The sequence below is a fragment of the Megascapheus bottae genome, chromosome 2 (genome assembly GCF_031878675.1).
Source record: "Megascapheus bottae isolate mThoBot1 chromosome 2, mThoBot2.hap1, whole genome shotgun sequence".
Lineage (NCBI taxonomy): Eukaryota > Metazoa > Chordata > Mammalia > Rodentia > Geomyidae > Megascapheus > Megascapheus bottae.
In genome coordinates, this window is record NC_143510.1 from 51,280,283 (window position 1) to 51,302,110 (window position 21,828).

The window sequence follows — 21,828 nt, forward strand, 5'->3', positions numbered from 1 at the left end:
GACATTTTCAGGCATCTCTTCTGTGTGGAGGCTCAGGGCTGCTTTTGTGTGTGTGTGTGTGTGTGTGTGTGTGTGTGTGTGTGTGTGTGTGTGTGTGTGTGTGTAGCTTAGTGGTAAAGTGGTAAAGAAGTCCCTTCTTCCCTTCCCTTGACTGACTCAGAGCACCTGATCATAATTAGCACAATCTAAATTTTAGTAACTTGCAAACGAGGAAATAGGTTTGCCATTGCCCTGAAGTCTTTGGATTGCTCACATTACACACCCTTCCTGGCCTTGAGTCAGGCTTTGTAGTAATTTTGTAGTTGAGAGGAGCCAGGATGTGGATATATATGCCTGTGCATGCATAGTGTGTATATAAACACACAGTTACATTATTACTTCAGGGGTGTGTGTGTGTGTGTGTGTGTGTGTGTGTGTGTGTTTTGATGTTGGAGTTTGGACTCAGGGCCCTTTCTTCCTTCTTTCTTTTTTTTTTTTTTGCCAGGCCTGGGGCTTGAACTCAGGGCCTGGTCATGGTCCTTTCACACTTTTTGCTCTATCACTTGAGCCACAGTGCCATTTTCAGGTTTTCCTTTGTAGGTGGAATCAAACCCAAGGCTTTATGCGTGCTAGGCGAGAACTTTACCACTAAGCTACAGTCCTGACCCCAGGGTCTTGCATTCTTGCTTGGCTTTTTTGTTCAAGGCTGGAGAGCTACCACTTGAGCCACATCTCCACTTTGAGATTTTTTTTTTACATATATTTTATTGTAATCAGTAGAAGGGTTACGTTATATTTTCCAGATAGAAGATGCATGACTTCACAAACATTGATACTCTTTCTCATGTTTTGGTCCCCATTTCTCTCCCCACCCCTGCCCTTCATCTTGTTTTTCCCCCTTCCCTATCCTATTTCAAATAACCAAATAAACATATATGCAATATATGAGATAACAAGGCAAGATACTGTAACAATATGAGATAACCAAAGAACAGTAAAAGAGATGAGAAATAACATAGTACATTAAGGACAATAATCACACATTATATGGCTTTTGTTTCTATATTCTGGAGGTCCTTTCATTTAGCGTCATCCTATATGACCTTAAGTATCTAGGTTTTGCTCTATTGTAAGTCTCTGCTAGGAGAGCCCAAGGTTTCTACTTCCACTTTGAGATTTTTTGATGGTTAATTGGAGCTAAAGGTTTCAAGGACTTTCCTGCCCAGATGGAATCAAATTGTGACCATGCTATATTCAAACCGTGATCCTCAGATCTCTGCCTCCTGAATAGCGAGGATTACAGGCATGAGCTACCAGAGCTTGGTTAGCTTTTTACTTTTTTTCATATATAAAGCTAAAAGTACTTTCTTCATAGTGATATAATATAAATTAAGTAGAGCATGTTAAATATGTGGCACTCAATAATAATGTGGATCTTGTATTAGTTGATGTTTAGTGGACACTAGTCTTGTGGTAGGTGTCTGGGAGAGAAGGTGCACAATCTCTGTGTGCTTTAATACAAAGAAGGTATGCGAATGAGCACAGTTATAGGTATATTCATCAACTCTGTATGAATACTATGTGCAAGGGAGACAGGGGAAGAGATTTACTCATTGCTGTAACAGGGATGATTAAACTGTAGGATGAATAATTTGTGTATACATCTGTACTTTTGAAACCTAATGAATCTTGGCTCTCCAGAGTTAACACTTGGAGTAAATAATTAATGGTGCTATTACTAATGGAGTTACATTTTGGGAGACTGCTTTCAGCTTTTTTTTTCTTTGCCAGTCCTGGGGCTTGAATTTTGGATGTGGACTCCTTTTTGCTCAAGGCTATTGCTTTACTACTTGAGCCATGGCATCACTTCTGGCTTCTCCTATGATTAATTGGAGATTCAAGTCTCATGAAATTTCTTGCCTGGGATGGCTTGGACCCTCAGATTTCAGCCTCATGAGTACTAGGATTACAGTGTGAGCCCCCAGTACCTGGCTTCAAGGATTGTTTATCAACCATAAACACTATTTTTTTTTTGCTTGCCAGTCTTGGGCATTGAACACAGGGCCTGGGCACTGTCCAGCACTCTTCCAGGCTTGCACTCTACCACTTGAGCCACAGTTTCACTTCTAGCCTTTTCTTTTTGGTTTATGTGGTACTGAGGAATCAAACCCAGGGCTTAATGAATGTTAGGCAAGCACTTTACCACCAAGCCACATTCCCAGGCCCTACTATAAACACTTTTACACAGTCTCAGGGTTGACATGTCAAGCTAGACTTGATTTATTTCAAAATAACCAAGCATTTGGCTTTAAAAAAAAGTATGTCTATGAAGTAACAAAAGCAAGATGTGTGTGGTGGGGCACTCATGTAATCAAACTTAGCTACGTAGGAGGCAGAGGTAGGAGGATCACTGTCTGAGGTTTGCCCTGGATGTGGAAGGGGGTGGAGGAGGAAAGAGCAAGACCCTATCTAAAAAACAAACTAAAAGCAAAAGGACTGCGGCATGTGGGTCAAATGCCTAGCAAGTGTCAGGATCCAAATCCCATCCCAATCCCCCCAAAAAACAATCAAAATCAACTTTCATATACTAACCTAAAGGTAATTCCAGGATGGGGGTAGGGAAAGGGTGACATTGATCAGGATCTGCTGTATTCATAATACGATTTGTTGAAATGAAACTCTTTTGTACAACTACTTAAAGTAATTCAGTAGAGTACTTTCCCTGTAACAGAATCAAAGGTGAGAATCCCAGGTTGATTCCTTGAAGGTAAACGCCTGCATATCCAGTTGTATTCTGTATTTTCTGTAGAGCTAACTGGCGATGCGAACAGATGCAAGATGGATGCTTAAGTTAACTGCTGAGAAAAAAACTATATATATATATATATATATATATATAGTTTTTTTCTCTCTCTCTAAAAAGAGAAGGAGAAGTAGGAAGACATTGTTAGCCACAATATAACTCTATTTGGAGCCCTGTGGTGGCGTGGGTGACTTGGAGACAGAATGGGAAGGAATGTAGCCCATGAGACAGATGTTCTGTCTAGAAAAAAAAAAATCATTGTTTTCTGTCAGGCATGGTGGTGTAGGCCTGTAGTTCTGTAATTTAGGGAGGAGACCACCTGGCAGGAGAACCTTGAGTTTGAGGGCACCCTGGGCTGTGTGGCAAGTTCCAGGGAAGATTAGGCTTCATAGGCATGTCTGTAGTTCTAGCGACTGAAGAAGCTGAGCTCTGAGAAGCAAAGTTTGAAGCCAGAGAAATCGAAGAGTCTCTTATCTCCAATTAACTCACAAAAAGTAAGACTAGAGATGTGATTCAAGTGGTAGAGCACCATCCTTGGGTGGAAAAGCTAAGCCAGAGTGGGAGGATGAGAGGAGTTCAAGCCCCAGTACCGGCACAAACAAAACCTCCAGATCTGCGTTCCTATGTTGCAAAGCCCTACAAAGCACACAGTTGAGCAGAGCTCTTGATCTTCCTATGTTTACTTGTGAGGTTTTCTTTTTCTTCCTGTTAGGAAAGTTTTTCTTGAAACTTCGAGGTTGTACATGGGAGAAATTTATGACAACTAAAAGAGACAAGTACATTCATTCCAAGTAGGCCCCAATGAGAGAAGTATGAAGAGAGAGAGAGTAAAAAAGAACAGACAATAGCAGAGAACCTTTCTCATAGTTGAGAGCAAACAATCTCATTTTTCCCTTGGGTTGCATGTTCTCTAAAGCTCCTCCCTAAGCACTGTGCCACCACTATCAGCAAAGCCAAGAACAAGAAGACCATGAAGCAGAGGCAGGGTCCCAGGAAAGGAGAGCCTGAGAAGGACAAGCCTGGAGCGGAGAGTCACCGGAAGAACCGCAGCATTGTCACCAAGTGAGTAGCCGGGTCTCCAGGGGGTGAGGGATAAGCTGCCTGCCGCAAGGCATGAAAGGGAAGAAAGGAGGTGGTACAGGAAAACAAGAGAGGTGAGGAGAGGCTGTGGGAAGGGATGGCTGAGGGAGCCGATGCAAGTGTGAACCCTCTCCTTGGTGTTTGAAGTCAGCATCCACAGGAGCTGCTCTGGGAGGAAGATGAGAGAGTCTGAGGGCCCATGGGCCTGGCATTAGCAGATAGTGCCAGACTCATAATCAAGACTTGTTTTACTTTACAGCATGGACAAGCTCCACTTACACTTGACAGAACTGGCACTGACAATGAATCATGTATACAGTTTCTCCGTGTTCGAACACACTGTCTTCCCCTCTGAGTATCTCAGCAGCCACCTGGAAACCAGGCTCAACAGGTACCCTGCTTCCTTGACTATGTGTGCACAGGGTGGTGGATCTCAAGGTGGAGCTCTGTCACATTCAGCCTGACAGTTGTGATGCGATGAGCTAGATGCTGGTAGCTCATACCTGTAATCCTAGCTGCTGCTGCTACTGCTTCTTCTTCTTCTTCTCCTCCTCCTCCTCTTCCTCCTCCTCCTCTTCCTCCTCCTTCTCCTCCTCCTCCTTCTTCTTCCTCCTCCTCCTCCTTCTTCCTCCTCCTCCTTCTTTTTCCCCTCCCTCCCTCCCCCCTCCCCCTCCCCCCCCTCTCTCACGGCCCCAGGGCTGCATGCAGGCTAGGCAAGTACTCTACTACTAAGCCACATTCCTAGCCCTTACTCTTAGCTTTTTAGGAGGATGAGATCTGAGGATTAAGGTTCAAAGCCAGCCCATTCAGGAAAGTCTGTGAAACTCTCTTCTTCAATTATCCATCAGAGCCAAAAGTGGAAGTGTGGCTGTAGTGGTAGAGCACCAGACTTGAGTGAGAAAGGCAAGGACAGTACATAGGTCATGAGTTAAAGTTTTACTGCCAACATAACACACACACACACACACACACACACACACACACACACACACACACACAGCAGGAATAGAGGCATGGCTCAAGTGGGATTGAACACTAGCTGAGTTAGTATGCCAAGCAAGAGTGGGCCGTGAGTTAAAAAATTTAGTACGGTCAAAAAGAGGTAATTCAGAGTGCAAACTTGTGACATCTACCAGACCTTAAAAGACAATCCCTTTCCTGTATATTTTCCCTCCTTCGCAGTTCTTTAAAGTATGAGGAGCACCCCTGTTGCCCTGTCTATGGTCAGCAACTAGGGAAATGGGGAAGAATGATTATGAATGATCTTTTTGTCTTCTGCATTTTAGAATATGTAGCATATTCATTCAACAAGTATTTATTGAATATCTATTACATGTCAGGAGTGTTCTATATGCTGTTGATATGGCAATATAGGAAGAAAAAATGAGAAACCTTTGGCTTATATAGCTAACCTTGCAGTGGAGTTGATTTACAAACATCGATTAGATGTTGATAAGCCTTAAGCAGAAAGTTAAAGCAGGGATGGGAGATTGTGTGTGTGTGTGTGTGTGTGTGTGTGTGTGTGTGTGTGTGTATGCATCTGTTAGAGTTATAGAAGGAGCTAAGAAACCAGGTGTTCACCTCTCAGGGGAACAAGGATTGTAGGGAGAGGAAACAGCAGGTACCAAGGTTCTGGATGAGAACGTACTGGAATGTTTGAGGCCAGAGGGTCTGTGGCTGAAAGACTGTGGACCTGTAGTTAGCTGGGGCAGAAGGGAGGCACATCATGTGAATATTGCATGTCATTATTAGGATTTTAGTTGTGTGTGTGTGTACACACGTCTGCATGTGCATGTGTACTAGGCTTGAGCTCAGGGTTAGGCACTTTCCTTAAGTGTCTGTGTTTAAGGCTAGCACTTTAGTACCTGAGCCACAGCTCCACTTTCAGCTTTTTTTTTTTTTCTGGTTCATTGGAGATAAGAGTCTCATGGTCTTTCCTGCCTGTGCTGATATTGAACCTAGATCCTCAGATCTTAGCCTTCTGAGTAGCTGGTATTACAGGTGTGAGCCACCAGCACTTGTCTAGGACTCTGGTTTTTATTTGAGATGAGCCTTGACTAGCTCAGGGCAGAGCTGCAGATTTGCCTCTGTAGTTCATTCTGGCTCTATTAACAGGAGTAGAAGCAGAAAGGGCAGTGTTGAGTCTGTCTTGGGACTCTGAGCGATGTACATTTATCTTTCAATTAGGGTTTTGCTTGAGTAAGGTAAAACTGCTTTGCTTTCACTCCATACACGTTAGCACAATGTCAAGGAGATGACCGTGGGGTAATTGCACATTTGCAGCCCTTCAGCGGCTAGGGTTGGTTTCTGGGTGTGGGAGCAGTACAGGCACCCTAGTTGAGCTCTCCCTTAAGGGCACAGCTTCTTGTTTCACAACATCATTGTTCTCCAAGCCCCAGGATTGGTGCAGAGGTTTGATCTCAGTAAAGTCTGTCTCTTCTGTATTATTTCCTTTAAAGTGATATCAGGGGATATTTTCCCCTTACATCTAGGGAGCAGACTCTCCAGTACCCACTCCTACTATAAACATTTTGTCAAGAGCACCAACCAACCAAATATAAACTTCCAGACATTAGTAGCTTGGAAAGTCTGGGAGACTCTTGTACTAAGGAATAAATGACTGACATAGGCTTGAAGTGGGCTGCTTCTCTTCACCAAATGATTTATTTTATTTATTTATTTTTGCTAGCTTTTTTTAAAGCAAAGAAAAATCCTTGCTGGTGCTTGGTGGCTCACACTTGTAATCCTAGCTACTCAGGAGGCTAGATTTGAGGATCATGGTTCAAAGCCAGCCCAGAAAGGAAAGTCCGTGAGACTCTTATCTACAATTAACCATAAAAAGTTAGAAGTGGAGCTATGGTTCAAGTGGTAGATTGCTAGCTTTGAGCACACACACACACACACACACACACACACACACACACCCCAACAAGAACAAACAAACAAAAAAAACTTCCAGGAGAATGTCTAGGCCCTGAGTTCAAGGCCCAGGACCAGCAAAATGAATAAGTAAAATAAAAAATGGAAAACACCACCAACAAAAACCCCTTAAGTCAAAGCAGTGACTTGAATTGTGTAACCTCAGGTAACCTGGGAAGGTATTCTGGGGGAAGTAGGGGCTTCTGGAGGAGAGAGCTCTTCCTGATGTGTCCCTGCATAGGTGTGCAGTCCCGATGGTGGGCCTCGGCTGTCTTCCAGGCAGGGAGGCTCTATCCTGGCTGGCATCTGAGGCCACTGGGGATGACACTGCACATGCCTGGCTAAGCATGATTTCCATTCCTGTCAGCAGTCAGAACCAATACTCTTCTCAGAGAGAAGACAGACACTGGGCCTGAGCATGCAAGTGGTGTGAGCCCTCAGTTGCAGGTGTGTGTGTGTGTGTGTGTGTGTGTGTGTGTGTGTGTGTGTATGTGTATCCTCATTTCTCCAGAGGAGAAAGGAAAGAGCACAATGCTTGGAAACCAAATGTGAGTCCCAGCTGTGTTCCTCACTAGATGAGTAGTCTTCAGAATGGAACTTCAGTTTTGTTATCCGTCAAACTGCGAATAAAACTGCCAGGCCTTTATTATGTTGCCATGAGGTTAATTAATTAATTAATTTATTTACTTATTTATCTATTTATGATGATGTTGGGGCTTGGATTCAGGGCTTTGGGACTTAGAACTATTTCCTTTGAGATTTTTTTTTTTTGCCAGTCCTGGGGCTTTCTCAAGGCTAGAGCTCAACACCTGAGCCAGAGCACTACTTCCTGCTTTTTCTATGTCTGTGGTACTGAGGAATTGAACCTGGTTCTTTGTGCTTGCTAGGCAAGCCCTCTACAACTAGGCCATACTCCCAGCTCCTTTGAGATTTTTTTAAGGTTTTTTTTTTTTTCCTGGCTCAAGTCTAGTGCTCTACTACACTGAAACCACAGCTCCACTTCTGGATTTTCGGTGATAAGAGTCTTACAGACTTAACTTCCTGGACTGGCATGGGCTGGCTTTAGACCCTGGTCTTCAGATTTCAGCCTCCTCAGTAGCTAGGATGATAGGCATTAGCCACTGGTGCCCAGCTTGCCATGAGTTTTAAGTGGGTCCATATGTGTAGTCACATGCAATACTGATTCTGATTTTATTTCTGTTTTTGGTCCCTTAGAGCTATTGTGTGTTTGGCTGGCTACAATGCTACAACCCAGGAGATCCAAAGGCCTTCTGAGCTGTTGGCAGGCGTTCAAGCATACATCAGTCTTATTCAGTCCCTGGCACAGTTTTTGGGCACAGATGCTTCTAGAGTCGTGCGTCATGCCCTCCTGCAGCAGACGCAGCCCCTGGATGCGTGTGGGGAGCAGACCATTACCACGCTCTATACAAACTGGTTAGTGCTTCTGTGCTTCCCATTGCCGTACTTCCTGGTTAGCACTCTTACTTTACAGGCAGGATCTCAGGACCTAAGTATTGTCTCCTCGGACTGTCACCGGCCTCCAAAGGAGTCTTTCATTTGCTTAAAGACTGGAGGAACCAGCTGGGAGCAAACCCAATGCTTCTCTGTTTATGAGTTGTTTTGTTTCCCCCTGACCTTCAGTGTAACACTTATCCCGCCTTGCAGCCATTTGATCTTTAGCCTCTTGATCTCTAGCTCCTGACTTTGCCTTTCTGTATTTTGACTGTTTCGATTTTTAATGATTTTACAGTCAGGTAATGGTGGCACACACCTGTAATCTCAGTAAACCCTGTCTCAAAGCAACAACACCAACTAAACAACAATTTGCCTCCTCTTTCTGGTATGTCTTATGTCTCATTTTCTGTCGTGGCTTCTCCCTCTGAGAACCACACTGCTTGGAGCAATCTCTCTGGAGCAGGATCTCTTCATCCTCAAATATGACCGTATTGTTAAGAGCAGGGAAGAAGGCCTCTTCCAACTAGAGAAGGTTGACTTAGAACTATTTCCTTTGAGACTGTGTAAGGAATGGAGTTAGGATTCCTACCTCCCCAAGCCACTGGGTGGCACTCTTAATCTAATATCAGTTTAGCCCAAACTTCTACAAAGGAGAACCCCCTTAGGGGAAAGAAAGTTTCCAAGTACAAATGCCAATAGGAGTCCAGCAGGTAAGGAAAATGGATGTCTTGGGTCAGGTTGAGAAGAGAGAGGGGAGAGGGAGAGGGAGAGGGAGAGGAAGAGGGAAAGGAAGGGGAAAAGGGAGAGGGAGAGGAAGGAGACCCTGTAAAAGGGACCATTTTGCACCACCAGAGTATTGCCCTAGGATTTGGGCTTTTTGGTGATTAATTGGAGATAAGAATCTTATCTGTCTTTAGCTGGCTTAGGCAGCTTTCGGGGTAGCTAGAAGTACAGGCATGAGCCACTACTTCCCAGCTGTTGCTTTTTTTTTTTTTTTTTTTTTTTGGTCATTCATGGGGCTTGAACTTTGGGCCTGGGCAGTATCCCTGAGCTCTTCAGCTCAAGGCTACCACCCTACCCCTGGAGTCACAATGCCACTTCCAGTTTTCTAGTGGTTAATTCTAGTGGTTAATTGGAGACTTTAGTGCGTGGGCTGGCCTTGAACCAAGATCCTCCTGAGTAGCTAGGATTTCAGGCATGAGCCACTGTGTCTGGCTTTTTTCCCCCTTTTTTTCTTTTTTTTTTTTTTTGCCATTCCTGGGCTTGAGCTCAGGGCCTGAGCACTGTCCTTGAACTTTCTCAAGGCTAGAGCTTTACCACTTGAGCTTCAGCATCACTTCCAGCTTTTTTCTATATATGTGGTACTGAGGAATTGAACCCGGGTCTTTGTGCATGCTAGGCAAGCACTCTACCACTAGGCCAAAACTCCTGGCCTGCTATTTTTTTTTTTAAACAGCTTGAACTTGTGTTACATAACACAGGGTCAGAGCAAGAGGGGACTTTGAGGGGAAAAAAGAGGGGAGTGTGATTTTTAGGGGGAGGGGTGTGCACACTCCTACATTTGGCAGTATAGTGAAATACCCTGCAGATTAGAAGACAAGTGGAATTATATTTCTAAGACTGTTTTTGACCCAATAGCCTGCGGGTGATAATTAGCTGTCGGTTCTGTCTTCTTTGAGGCTCTTCTCAGTATTCCAGACTTTAGTGGAGTTTCTTATTCTGATTTAAGCAATGGTGATGGGGAGCAGGGTCAGGGAGAAGAGGCTGGACACTAACTTTCTTGGCCCACCCTGTAGGTACCTAGAAAGTCTCCTCCGCCAGACAAGCAGCGGGACCATCATCTTTTCTCCAGCCATGCAGGCCTTCATCAGCCTTCCCCAAGAGGGGGAGCAGAACTTCAGTGCAGAGGAGTTCTCAGACATCTCTGGTGAGTCCAGGATCTGGTCTCTGTGCTATAGAGCTAAAGGTTCCCTCTCAAACAGTTCCTTGGCCTACTGAACATGCCCAAATATCCTACCTAGAGTTCCCACTTCTATGCTAGGTGTGTGTGTGTGTGTGTTGGGGGGGTGGATATGGGTGGGTGTGCACCTGTGTATGTGTATGTGTGTGCATATTGGTACTGGAGTTTCAACCCTGTACTTGGATGCTGTCCCTTCCCTTTAGGCTCAAGGCTGGTGCTCTGTCATTTGAGCCACTTCCTGCTTTTTGTTGGTTATCTGGAGATCAGAGTCTCACAGACTTGCCTGTCCAGCTGGCTTCAAACTACCAGCCTCAGATCATAGCCTCTTGAGTAGCTACGACTAAAAGGTGTTAGCTCTCAGAGACAGTCTTTCTGCTAGACCCTGGGAGCAGTGATATTCGGAACATAGCTTAGAATTGAGGAATAGGTCAGGGTTGTTGAAGATAGGGAGAAGGAGAATTTAGGGGTTAGGCAAGCACACTCAAGTGAAACAAAGGGATTTAATGTTCAAAGAGTGGTAAAGGGTTATTGTGCTTTCAACCAAGAAGAATAAAAGAGCAGCATACACAGTAAGAGGAATGGGGTAATGTGTAGAGGCAGGGAGGGGGAGGGCAGGTGTTGTTATGCTTGCAGTGATGAAACAGAGTCAGATATCATGGCTGTGTCTTCCTGGAAGAGCCTTGACCAGTGTTTGCATCAGTGATGTTTAATAGGAGTGATGAGGTGAAGATGATGAATGATGTTTATTGTCAGCTAAGTTGTAAGTGTTTACAATCTACAGACGGACTCTGGTTCTCCTCATCTTTCATTGGAAGACACCGAGGTCCAGAATGGCTTGCTGGGTCATGCTTTCATAAATGATGGAACTGAGATTTCAACTCAGAACTGTGAAACATCACAACAGTGCAGAGTTGCTTTCCAGTGTATGGTAGTGTGTGTGTGTGTGTGTGTGTGTGTGTGTGTGTGTGTGTGTGTGTGTGTGAGAGAGAGAGAGAGAGAGAGAGAGAGAGAGAGAGAGAGAGAGAGAGTGTGTGAGAGAGAGAGAGACAGAAAGACAGACAGACAGAGAAACATACATGTGTTATAGGTATGGAGAAGGGAACATATAAAGAACATATAGTAGTTGGAAAACTAGAGGGATCTTCTTTTTCCTTCTTTCCTTTCTTCCCTTCCTTTCTTCCTTCCTCCCTCTTTCTCTCTCTCTCTCTCTCTCTCTCTCTCTCTCTCTCTCTCTCTCTCTCTCTCTTTCTTTCTTTCTTTCTTCCTTCCTTTATTTCGTGTGTGTGCTGCTACTGGGGTTTGACTTCAGAGCCTGGGCTATGTCTCTTAGCTTTTTTTTTTCTCAAGACTGGCCATCTATTACTTGAACTCATATAGGTCTTGTTTTCTTTTTAAACAGAGTTGTTTCACTGACTAATTTAGGCAAGAGTCAACCTCCTTCTTCCCCTCATCTCCATATATATTTCAGATTATGGCTGGGTGTGGTGGCTTACACGCATAACCCCAGCTACTTGAGGAGGTGAGGATTGGAATCATCGTTGTTTTCAAGAGGTGTGAGAGAATGATCTCAACTATTACAACTGAGCATGGTGGGGCATGTGTGTTGCTCACTTCTGCAGGAGATGTACATTTGGGGGATCACAGTTCAGGCTGGCCCAGGAAAGAGAGACCTTACCTAAAAAAGAAGGAAAGTAAAAAGGCTAGGAGCATGGCTCAACTGGTGGAACATCTGCCTAGCAAGTGTGAGGCCTCCACTTCAAAGCCAAGTGTTGCCTAAATACATAAACAAGCACACAAACTTAAAACGGTGCCCACCGTCCGAAACAGACAGGAGATTTTCCACTGATGCTTCCCTCTCTGTTCTCCAGTTTCTTTGGGGATATTAAGAAAGCCAAAGCACACGCCACTGTTTTCCAGTTCTGCCTCCTTACTATTACCTGGACTCCCTAGGTAATTGACCTTCACTTACTCTACCTGCTGGAGGGTCTGAGTGTCCTCTTCCTATCAACTCTACCCACAAGCTATAGGCAGCCTCTAAAGTCTGCTTTAGGTCTCGCTGACAACTGACAAGCAGCAGGAGGTAGTGCACATTCTTCCTTTTACCACCCCCACCCCAATTTCCCTGGGTTGCCATGGTGATGGGGCAATGCTACTGCAAAAATAGATAGATAGAGAAAAGGATGCCCTAGGGTGATAGCTGGGGGGTAGGGACAACTGAAGTTAGTTAGTTTTGCATATCAAACTGGTAGCCCAGCTTCTGAGAGGGCGATTCAGCCATTCTTCATCTCTGGCGGCCATGTTAGCACTACTTAAGGTGATCAGCTATGGATTTTTTTTTATTAGCTATGGATTTTTTTCTAATTATTAACTCACTTCTTTTGTAATTGGTTAGTTATTTTATTTATTTATTTTTATGTATGCGGTACTGAGGAATCAAACCCAGGGCTTCATGCATGCTAGGCAAGCACTCTATCACTAAGTCACATTCTCAGTCCTATTTGGGTAACTCTAAATATGTGGTTAGTATCTATTCTGGACCAAACTCTATGTCAATTGCTGTACCAACTCTGCTCCCTTTGTTGTTGTTGGATATGGATACCTATTTGTTTTGCTTTCAAAGACTGGAGTGTAGAGTCTTAACTTCCTGTCCTTTCAGAATGTAGAACAATGATGTTGGACTTGCCTTTCTTCTGCGACTGTGGCGTTGGTACTTTCTGGTCTTTTATGGCTGGCTCTGCTGGGATGGCCCATAGCCAGAGATTCTTCCAAGCTGAATTTGTTACTCATGTCTCTCATATGGCATAACCTCAGGCAGGTTTTTATTTAATTCACAAAGGGCAAGGACTTGCTAGAATGTGAGTGATAAGACATTAGAAAAGGCTAGATATAGAGAAATAAAAATGTAGAGCAAAAAAAAGGAGCTGAGACTCAGAGGTTATGTGTTGTTTATGAAATAAAAGAATCAAGAGCAAACCCAAGGAGGGGAAAACTGGGACAATGAGGCATTAAATAAGGGAAGAAGAGAGAGCCATAGAAAAATCTAGCCTCTAAGTAAGAAAAGAATAGTCTGTGTTGGGAGAAGCATAAGGAGCAGGGTGGCATAGTCCTGGGTTTCTGGAAATTCCCCTAAAGTGATTAAATAACCTTGGCCAAACATCTAACAACCCTTGTTTGTATCTCATACCTCAGATTTAATATGTGTCACAGTTTAATTTCTTATTCCTCTTTCCCTCCCTCCCTCCCTCCCTCCCTCCCTCTCTCTCTCCCTTCCTTCCTTCCTCCTTCCCTCCACCTCTCCCTCCCTCCCTCTCTCTCTCTCTCTCTCTCTCTCTCTCTCTCCCTCCCTCCCTCCCTCCCTCCCTCCCTCCCTCCCTCTCTCTCTCTCTCTCCCTCCCTCCCTCCCTCCCTCCCTCCCTCTCTCCTTCTGGGGGTTTGCTGGTAAATTGGAGATTAGAGTCTCATGAACTTTCCTGCCCAGGCAAATTTCAAGCTGTGATCTTCAGATCTCCGCCTCCCGAGCAGCATGAATAACAGGTGTTCATCTGTATCTCTAAGTATTCTAAGGTTTTTTTTCTTAATAATGTCATTTCTTATTATCACATCAACTCAAAGGATTTCACTGGAGATAACAATTTCTTCATTTTATAGCATATTAAATAGGCTCAGAGAGATTCAGGGACTTGTTTGAGCCCTAAATAGAATAGAGTGAGGAGAGCTAATTCAGTGAGAGAGAAATCCAGATGTGAATGAAGGGACTGGGAAGTCCAGGTTCATACAAGAAATCGATCAAAGAATGATGTTTTGTGGTAAGTTGTGGTGTCAGCGCCAGTGGGAAGACGGTGTCTCATTGGTAGACCTGTTACCTGAATGTAGGATTGCAGGCCATTTTCTTCCCCCTCCTTCACTTCTTTCTTCTTCTCCTTACTGGATGACATTTTAAATATTCAAATGACCCTATAGCTGTTTGTGTAAGTGTTCCAGTGTCTCTGAAACTATTCCAGAGATGCGGGCATTGGCTGAACTCCTGGGCCCTTATGGCATGAAGTTCCTGAGTGAAAATCTGATGTGGCACGTGACCTCTCAGATCGTGGAACTGAAGGTAAGGTGGAAGCCTGGCACCCAGGGAGAGGCCCTCTCTGGGGGAGGAGGGGAGAGTGGTGGGGACTGAGAGAGAGATGGGGTATTCTCTTCTTTTCCTTCTTGGTGCCTGTGTGTTCCTGGGCTGCAGAAGCTGGTGGTGGAAAACATGGATGTACTTGTTCAGATCAGATCTAACTTTAGCAAACCAGATATGATGGCATCTCTGCTGCCCCAGCTGACAGGTACCTCCCCCTGCATCAAAAAGGAGCCATGGTAACCACCTTGTGAATGACAAGGGATTTCAGGGATTTGAGGGGTCAGGCTAGATATGAAACATCTTTATTGTTCTAATTTCTCATTCTCTCTCTAAGTGCCAGTACTGGGACTTGAACTCAGGGACTTGTATCCTCCTTTAGTATTTTCACTCAAGGCTGGTGCTCTACCACTTGAGCCCCAGCTACACTTCTGACTTTTTGCTGGTAATTAAAGATAAACATCTCATGAATTTGTCTTCCCAGGTTGGTTTTGAACCAGGATCCTTAGATCCCAGCCTCCTGAGTAGCTAGGATTATAGGTGTGGGCCACTAGCTCCCAGCTCTAAGTTCTCTTCTTTACCAAACGTTTTTCTTCTTAGGGGCTGAAAATGTACTGAAGCGCATGACTATCATTGGAGTGATTCTCAGTTTTAGGGCCATGGCCCAAGAGGGACTTCAAGAGGTGAGAAGGGGCAGAGATGGCAAGGAATCCCAGTGCCACCATGGTAGGCTTCCCATCAGAAGTAGAGGGAAGGATTGGTGAACAGTTAGGAGAAGCAGTTGAATGGGGCAGAGGTTCTATGGAGAGCTCAGCTGAGGGACCTGGAGGCATCAGAAGACAGTGTTTTGTTTTGTTTTGCTTTTTCTTCCTCAAGGCTAACATTCTACCACTTGTGCTGCAGCTCTACTCTGGCTTGTTAGTGGTTAGTTTAGAGATAAGACTCTCATGGACTCTCTGCCCCAAACTAGCTTCAAATCACAATCTTCAGAGCTCAGACTCCTGAGTACCTGGGATTATAGGTGTGAGCCACCAGTGTCCGGCTCCTTTCCTTCCTACTTGTTTCTGGAGGTGTTGGCTTGGTGCTCTGTGGACTCAATCACCTTTTCTTTCTCCAGGTTTTCTCCTCTCACTGCCCCTTTCTTATGGGCCCCATTGAGTCCCTGAAGGATTTTGTCACTCCAGACACAGACATCAAGGTATGGAATCAAAGTGGGATCTGGTTAGGAGAATTTCTGTGGAAAAGTATGTCACTAGGATCATGTAAGAGGGGCATAACTCTGAAAAACTTTACAGGAAACTGGGTGCCTGGTGGTTTATGCCTGTAATCCTAACGAACCAATAGGCTAAAATATGAGGATTGAGGATCGAAATCAACCCAAGCTGACAAGTCTGAGAGACTCTTATGTAGAGTTAACCAGTAAAAAACTGGAACTGAATGTGTGGCTTAACTGGGAAAGTGCTAGTCAAAGAGTAAACAAGCTAAGTGAGGCCAGGTACCAGTGGCTGGCATCTGTTCTAATCCTAGCTCCTCTGGAGGCTGAGCTTGAATCCAGCCCAGGCAGAAAAGTGCGTGAGAGTCTTATCTCCAATAAACTACCCAGAAAAAAGCTGGAAGTAGAGCTGTGGCTTAAGTGGTAGAGTGCTAGCCTTGAGCACAAAGAGGCTCAGGGACAGTGCCTAGGCCTCGAGTTCAAATCCCAAGCCCAGAATAGAAGTGTGTGGAGAGGGAAAAAGAAGGCTGGGAAGCCATGGGGAGTACAAAGAGAAGTAGGGAGCCCTGTGTGGCTTGGGGAAACATTCCTGAAAGGTAAGAGTTGAAGTCTAGATTAAAACATGTAACTTTTCACCCAAAATGAGCGCTATGTAAATTAGATGCCAAGTTCTTTGCTAATAGCTCCTCTGTTTAGTTAGGGTTTTGGGTGTTCTTTTTTGGGGCGGGGGTAAGATTTGTTTCTTCCATTCCTATTCATTGCCTTCAGTTTCTTTTTCTTATCTTTTCTTAAACCTTCTGGTCCCTGTGTCTGTCACCTGTCTTGAGCTCCTATGCTACAGAAGAGGGATCAAAGGCAAAGGGCTTCTATGGGTAACCTGAGTTGATTGCCCATGCCCCTCCCCTTCTTGTGCCAGTCTTGAGCTGGAACTCAAGGGCCTGGGCACTGTCCCTTAGCTCTTTTGCTCAACGCTGCCACTCTACTCCTTGGGCCAAATCTCTACTTCCAGCATTATGCTAGCTAATTGGAGATTAGAGTCCCATGGAGTTTTCTTTTTTTTTTTTTTATCAATCCTGGAGCTTGAACTCAGGGCCTGTGCACTGTCCTTGGGCTTTCTTAAGGCTAGAACTCTACTACTTGAGCTACAGGATCATTTCCAGCTTTTTCTATGTGTTACTGAGGAATCGTCTTTGTGCATGCTAGGCAAGCACTTTATCATTAGGCCAAACTTCCGGCTCCATCCCATGGCGTTTTCTGCCAAGGCTGGCTTTGAACTGAGATCCTCAGGTCTCAGCCTCTGGAGTAGAATGATTATAATATCCAGTCAATTTGGGGGGATGTAAACCCCCAATAGTAGAGGTTATTACAGGATTACAGGCATGAGTGGCTGGTGCCTGGCCTGCCTTTCCCCAGTCATCCCTCCCCAGTCAGCTTGTCTTTTAATCATCTGGAGCAAGCAAGCATGTTACAGGAAATGCACGCAAAGCCCGGAGATAAGATCCTGTCAGTGATGGGCAGGCTACTTTTCTTATGACCAATTCCTTTAATGGAGAGAGATCTTGATGCTAGGGACTGGTGAGAAGGAAGAATTAAAGTGGGATGTGAAGAACTACCTCTCTTCTTACCCTGGGGAAAAAAAGACTTATGAAGTTCTCCTACCCCCATCCACCTGAAGCCATCTGAGAACCAGGAAGTTGCCAAAGGCATTGAGGGGCTATACTTCACCTGGTTGGCTGCCCTCTTGAATAGTCTTTGACTTGATATTGGCTGCTGCTGCTGTCTAGGCTGAGTGCTTCAGTCTGTCAGGAGCTTGTCTAGCTGACATCTCTTGGACAGCTCCAGCTGTTAGGTAAATGGTGGGGGGTAGCAGAGAAGGGGTAGAGATGCCCTGTTCTTTTGAGATTCTATTATTGCCTTAGAAGGATGAGATATAGAAGAAAGTTGAGTACCATTGCTCATGTCTGTAATCCAAACGGAAGTAGAGCTGTGGCTCAGGTGGTAGAGTTCCAGCCCTGAGAGAACAGGGATATTGCCCAGGCCCTGAGCTCAAGCCTTAGGACAAAAACTAGATTAGAGGTTTTGGAGACATGGCTTGGGTGGTAGATTGCCAACCAGTGAGTGAAAGTGTCAGATATTGAGTTTCAGTCTCTGTCTCAGATAAAAAAAAAAAGGAAAGACTGAAACAGACAAAATTAATTAGGAGGGGGGGAAACAGGGACAGAAACATGAGAAGGGGTATCAATGTGCGAGAAGTAATGCACCTACTATCTGATGAATGAAACTGTAACCCCTCTATACAATATCCTGACAATAAAATTAAAAATAATAATTAGGAGAGAATTGACATCTCTTCAAACATCCCTTTGCTTGTCCATGAAACTACAGGTCATGGGCCTGCTTCCTGATCTGCTTTACCAAAGTTGGGGCAAACAGAGCCATTTGGTTCAGAGAGGATTTGAATGAAGGGCAGGGAAGAAAGTAGCTGAAGTTTGGCTTCTGTGTCAGTATCAAGGGCAATGTGAATAGGTATTGTAATGTCTGTGGGATTCTCTGAGTAGGATGTGCTACTGAATTGTCCAGTATCGGGACAATTATCCTTGGTCTCTGATCATTTTAAAGTGTGTGTGTGTGTGTGTGTGTGTGTGTGTGTGTGTGTGTGTATGCACATGTGAACCCAAGGCCTGGGCACTGTTACCTTAGCTTTTTTATTCAAGGCTGGCACTCTACCACTTGAGCCACAGCTTCACTTCCAGCTCTTTGGTGCTTAACTGAAGACAAGAGTCTTATAATCTTTTCTGCCAGGCTGACTTTGGAACCTTGATCCTCAGATCTCAGCTTCCATGAGCCACCAGGGCCTGGCTACATATGAGAAAGCCAAGACTTAAAGTGGTTATGTAACTTTTAGCTAAAGGTATATATTTAATATGGGATGTTATAATTTGAAGCCAGATGTGTTTCACTTTAGCACTACCTTCTCCCTTTAGTAGGCCATGGGATTGAAACAATTAGATTCTGTTTGATGAAATAAGCCTTCTGTTTTGCCTCTTTTCTGAAAAATTAACCAATATCTGGTGCTAGGTGTGTTCAGTGCTAGATGGTGGGACTAGAAATGGGTTTGGGTTGAAGTAATCAAGGGAAGCCTGAATGAGAGAAGATTTGAGTTAAGCCAGAGGAATAAGCAGCAGGGAGAGAGGAAAAAAAAGCATCAAGGAGAGAGGCAAGGATGTGAGCCTCACTATGAGAAAAAAAAGAAAGGAAAAATGGATCTTGGAGACAATGAGTTCATGGAAAGAATTCAACATTTAGGGAAATAAGACTGAAACTAAACTTGTATTATAGAGGAGACCAAATACCAAGTGAAATTATTTTCTTTTCCTGAAAGGCTTGGGAGAAATAGCTAGTGAATAAGGGTAGTATACCAAAGGTTTCAAATCTCCCCCCCCCCTGTTTTTCTACCAGGTGACCCTGAGTGTGTTTGAGCTGGCCTCTGCTGCAGGAGTGGGTTGTGATATTGACCCAGCCCTGGTAGCTGCCATTGCCAATCTGAAAGCTGGTAAGATGGGGAAAGAGGGTAAGGGTAGGCTTGTGTTCTACTTTGAGTTGGGAAAATGTCATGTCAAAGAAGTCTTGACTGGAGATTGTGATTCAGAGGATATAAGTTGGGTGATAAGAGAAGACTTAAACTGGATACCCTAACATCCAGAACATAGTCATAGAGGTGATTTAGTTCCTCTTCAAGTTCCAGTCAACTCACCTACCAGTTGGGTAAAAGCTGTCCTAGCTAGGCTCATGCCTGTAATCCTAGCAACTCAGTCCAGGCAGAAAAAGCTATGAGACTCTATCTCTAATTAACCAGCAAAAAACTGCAAGTGGAGATATGGCTCAAGAGAGCTGATGATAGCAGTTCAAAGCCAGCCCAGGTACAAAAGCCCATGAGACTCTTTTTTTTTTTAAGATTTTTTTTATTGTGATTAATAGAAGGGTTACATTATATTCACCAGATAAAAGGTGCATAACTTCACAAATTTATCTCCAACTAGCCACCAGAAAACCAGAAGTAGCAGTATGCCTCATGTGGTAGAGCACTAGTCTTGAGCTGAAGAGCTCAGGGACAGCATCCAGTCCCAGAGTTCAAGCTCCATAACCAGCCAAAAATAGAAAGTCAGCTGGGGCAAAAAAGTTCATGAGTTGTCTAATCTCTAATTATAGAGGTATGCTTCAAGTGGTAGAGTGCTGGCCTAGAGCAAATATGCTCAAGTCTTGAGTTCAAGCCCTAGGATTGGCCAAAAACAACAACAACAAAAATCATTTCTGAGACTGTTGCGCACCAGATATACAAAGGAACTTATTGTCTGGTTGGGGAAATAAGATTAATGCCAATGGATCAATGAGAGAACAAGATAGTATCTGATTTCACGCTAAGTTGTGTAGTATATAGTATCTAAGTTTCCCAGAATGATCCTGTGCTCTTCCCTCCCACATAACACTTTGACACTCTCCGATCCTTCTCCAGGCTCCACTTGTCTCTTCTAAGTTCCCTTACACATTTCTTCTCATTAGCATATTCATACTTATACACATCCAGAAGATGATAGAACTCAGAGGTTGGTGTTAAGACCTTTAAAAGTGCCACATTCACCTTTGTTTCCCCTCCCTACTTGGTTAGTGAGAATCTTTTCTATCCTTTCTATCTCTCTGTTCCTTTAGGCAGTTGACAGGTGTTCCAGGACTACATATCAGCAGAGCTCTTAACTACGCGCTCTGGCCTCTTATGAGGGGAGGCCTCCAGGACTCAGGTGCTCAATAGAAGTGCATGCTAGTGCTGTTTCCTGGTCTATGTTTGATTAAAGCATGTTCATCAGATTTTGTAATTCTGCAGAGTAGGACTCCTGCAGAGGGTAACTCTTGTTCATTGACTACTTTCTCCTCTTCCTCCTGCTCCTCATTATCATCATCATCATCATCATCAACACCATCATCATCGTTGTTTTATTGTTGTGCCAGTACTGAGGCTTGAATTTAGGGCCTCAAAAATCACACTTGTTTTTTTTGCTTCAGGCTGGTGCTCTACCATTTGAGCTACTCCGCTATTCCTCCATTTCAAACTCTTTGGTGCTTAATTGGAGATATGGGTCTCATGGATTTTTCTGCCTGGTGAACTTTGGAATGGAATTCTCAGATCTCAGCCTCCTGAGTCGCTAGGAGTCCAGGCAGGAGCCACTGCTGCTCAGCTGACTTACCCTCATCTTTCCTCTTTTCCTCTTTCTCTCTCCCCAGATAGCTCCTCTCCTGAAGAAGACTACAAGGTGGCCTGTCTGCTGTTGGTCTTTATTGCTGTTTCCCTCCCACTCCTTGCTACTGACCCTTCTTCCTTCTACAGCATTGAAAAAGATGGTAAGTAAGGAGCAAATGAGAGGGACCAGTGCTCTTTAAGCATTTCCTGGGGAGGGAGGTGAGATAAAGACACATACCTGGAACTTATGATTCACCTGTAAATTTCTGTTTCCAAAAAAATCACTTGAGAATGAGCTACAAGTAAAATTCACTTCCAGTAAAATGTCATAGGAATATTCTTCCTCTAATCTACGAATGTCATCTAATTCATTTAGTATTTAAATAGGAGTGGTCCAGACTGAAAAAAAATAATTACTAAGTGTCATCAAGCTACAGGTATCTTCCTTGGTCAGTTCCTATATCTCTTCAGCTTTCTCTTTATAATAACCTAGGTTACAACAACAACATCCACTGCTTGACCAAAGCTATCATCCAGGTGTCTGCTGCCCTCTTCACACTCTATAACAAGAACATTGAAACTCACCTCAAGGAATTTCTGGTGGTGAGTAGTTCTAGATTTGTAAGGGATAGAACATTGCACAGGGCTGGAATTAGTTTGACTTAAATCCCTTTTAAGTCAGTGAGCTTTGGAGTCTAACCTTCCATCTAATTCATTCAGTAAACACTGAGAGGCTACTTTGTGGAAAGGAAAGAGCTAATTCTAAATTCCCTGACAGCTGGTGTTTGAGTCTCTGCTGAAATGCTTGGAAAGATCATTGGACAAAGAAATGAGAAAAATCTGCCAGGCACCGATGGCTCATGCCTATAATCCTGGCTACTCAGGAAGCTGGGATCTGGGGATCAAGGTTCAAAACCAGCCCAGGCAGGAATCTTCAATTAAAGAGTAAAAAAAGCTGGAAGTGAAAATGTAGCTTAAGTGGGAGAGCACTAGGCTTGAGCAGAAAAGCTTGGGGACAGCATCCAGGCCCTAAGTTCATGTCATGAGGCGGGGGGTGGGGGAGGAAAGGGGG

The 21,828-nt window shown here is 44.2% G+C and overlaps 1 protein-coding gene across 1 annotated transcript in view; it reads left to right on the forward strand.

The window, feature by feature from the left end:
* The window catches only part of Nckap1l (NCK associated protein 1 like), a 51,198-nt gene that overhangs the window by 22,086 nt on the left and 7,284 nt on the right, over window positions 1-21,828 (forward strand). The window contains exons 19-29 of the mRNA XM_090326853.1: window positions 3,699-3,844; window positions 4,122-4,253; window positions 7,997-8,215; window positions 10,033-10,163; window positions 14,198-14,295; window positions 14,425-14,518; window positions 14,911-14,993; window positions 15,428-15,508; window positions 18,983-19,076; window positions 20,801-20,917; window positions 21,250-21,359. Of these exons, the coding sequence (XP_090182979.1) occupies window positions 3,699-3,844; window positions 4,122-4,253; window positions 7,997-8,215; window positions 10,033-10,163; window positions 14,198-14,295; window positions 14,425-14,518; window positions 14,911-14,993; window positions 15,428-15,508; window positions 18,983-19,076; window positions 20,801-20,917; window positions 21,250-21,359 (1,305 nt within the window). The remainder of the gene's footprint in view (window positions 1-3,698; window positions 3,845-4,121; window positions 4,254-7,996; window positions 8,216-10,032; window positions 10,164-14,197; window positions 14,296-14,424; window positions 14,519-14,910; window positions 14,994-15,427; window positions 15,509-18,982; window positions 19,077-20,800; window positions 20,918-21,249; window positions 21,360-21,828) is intronic.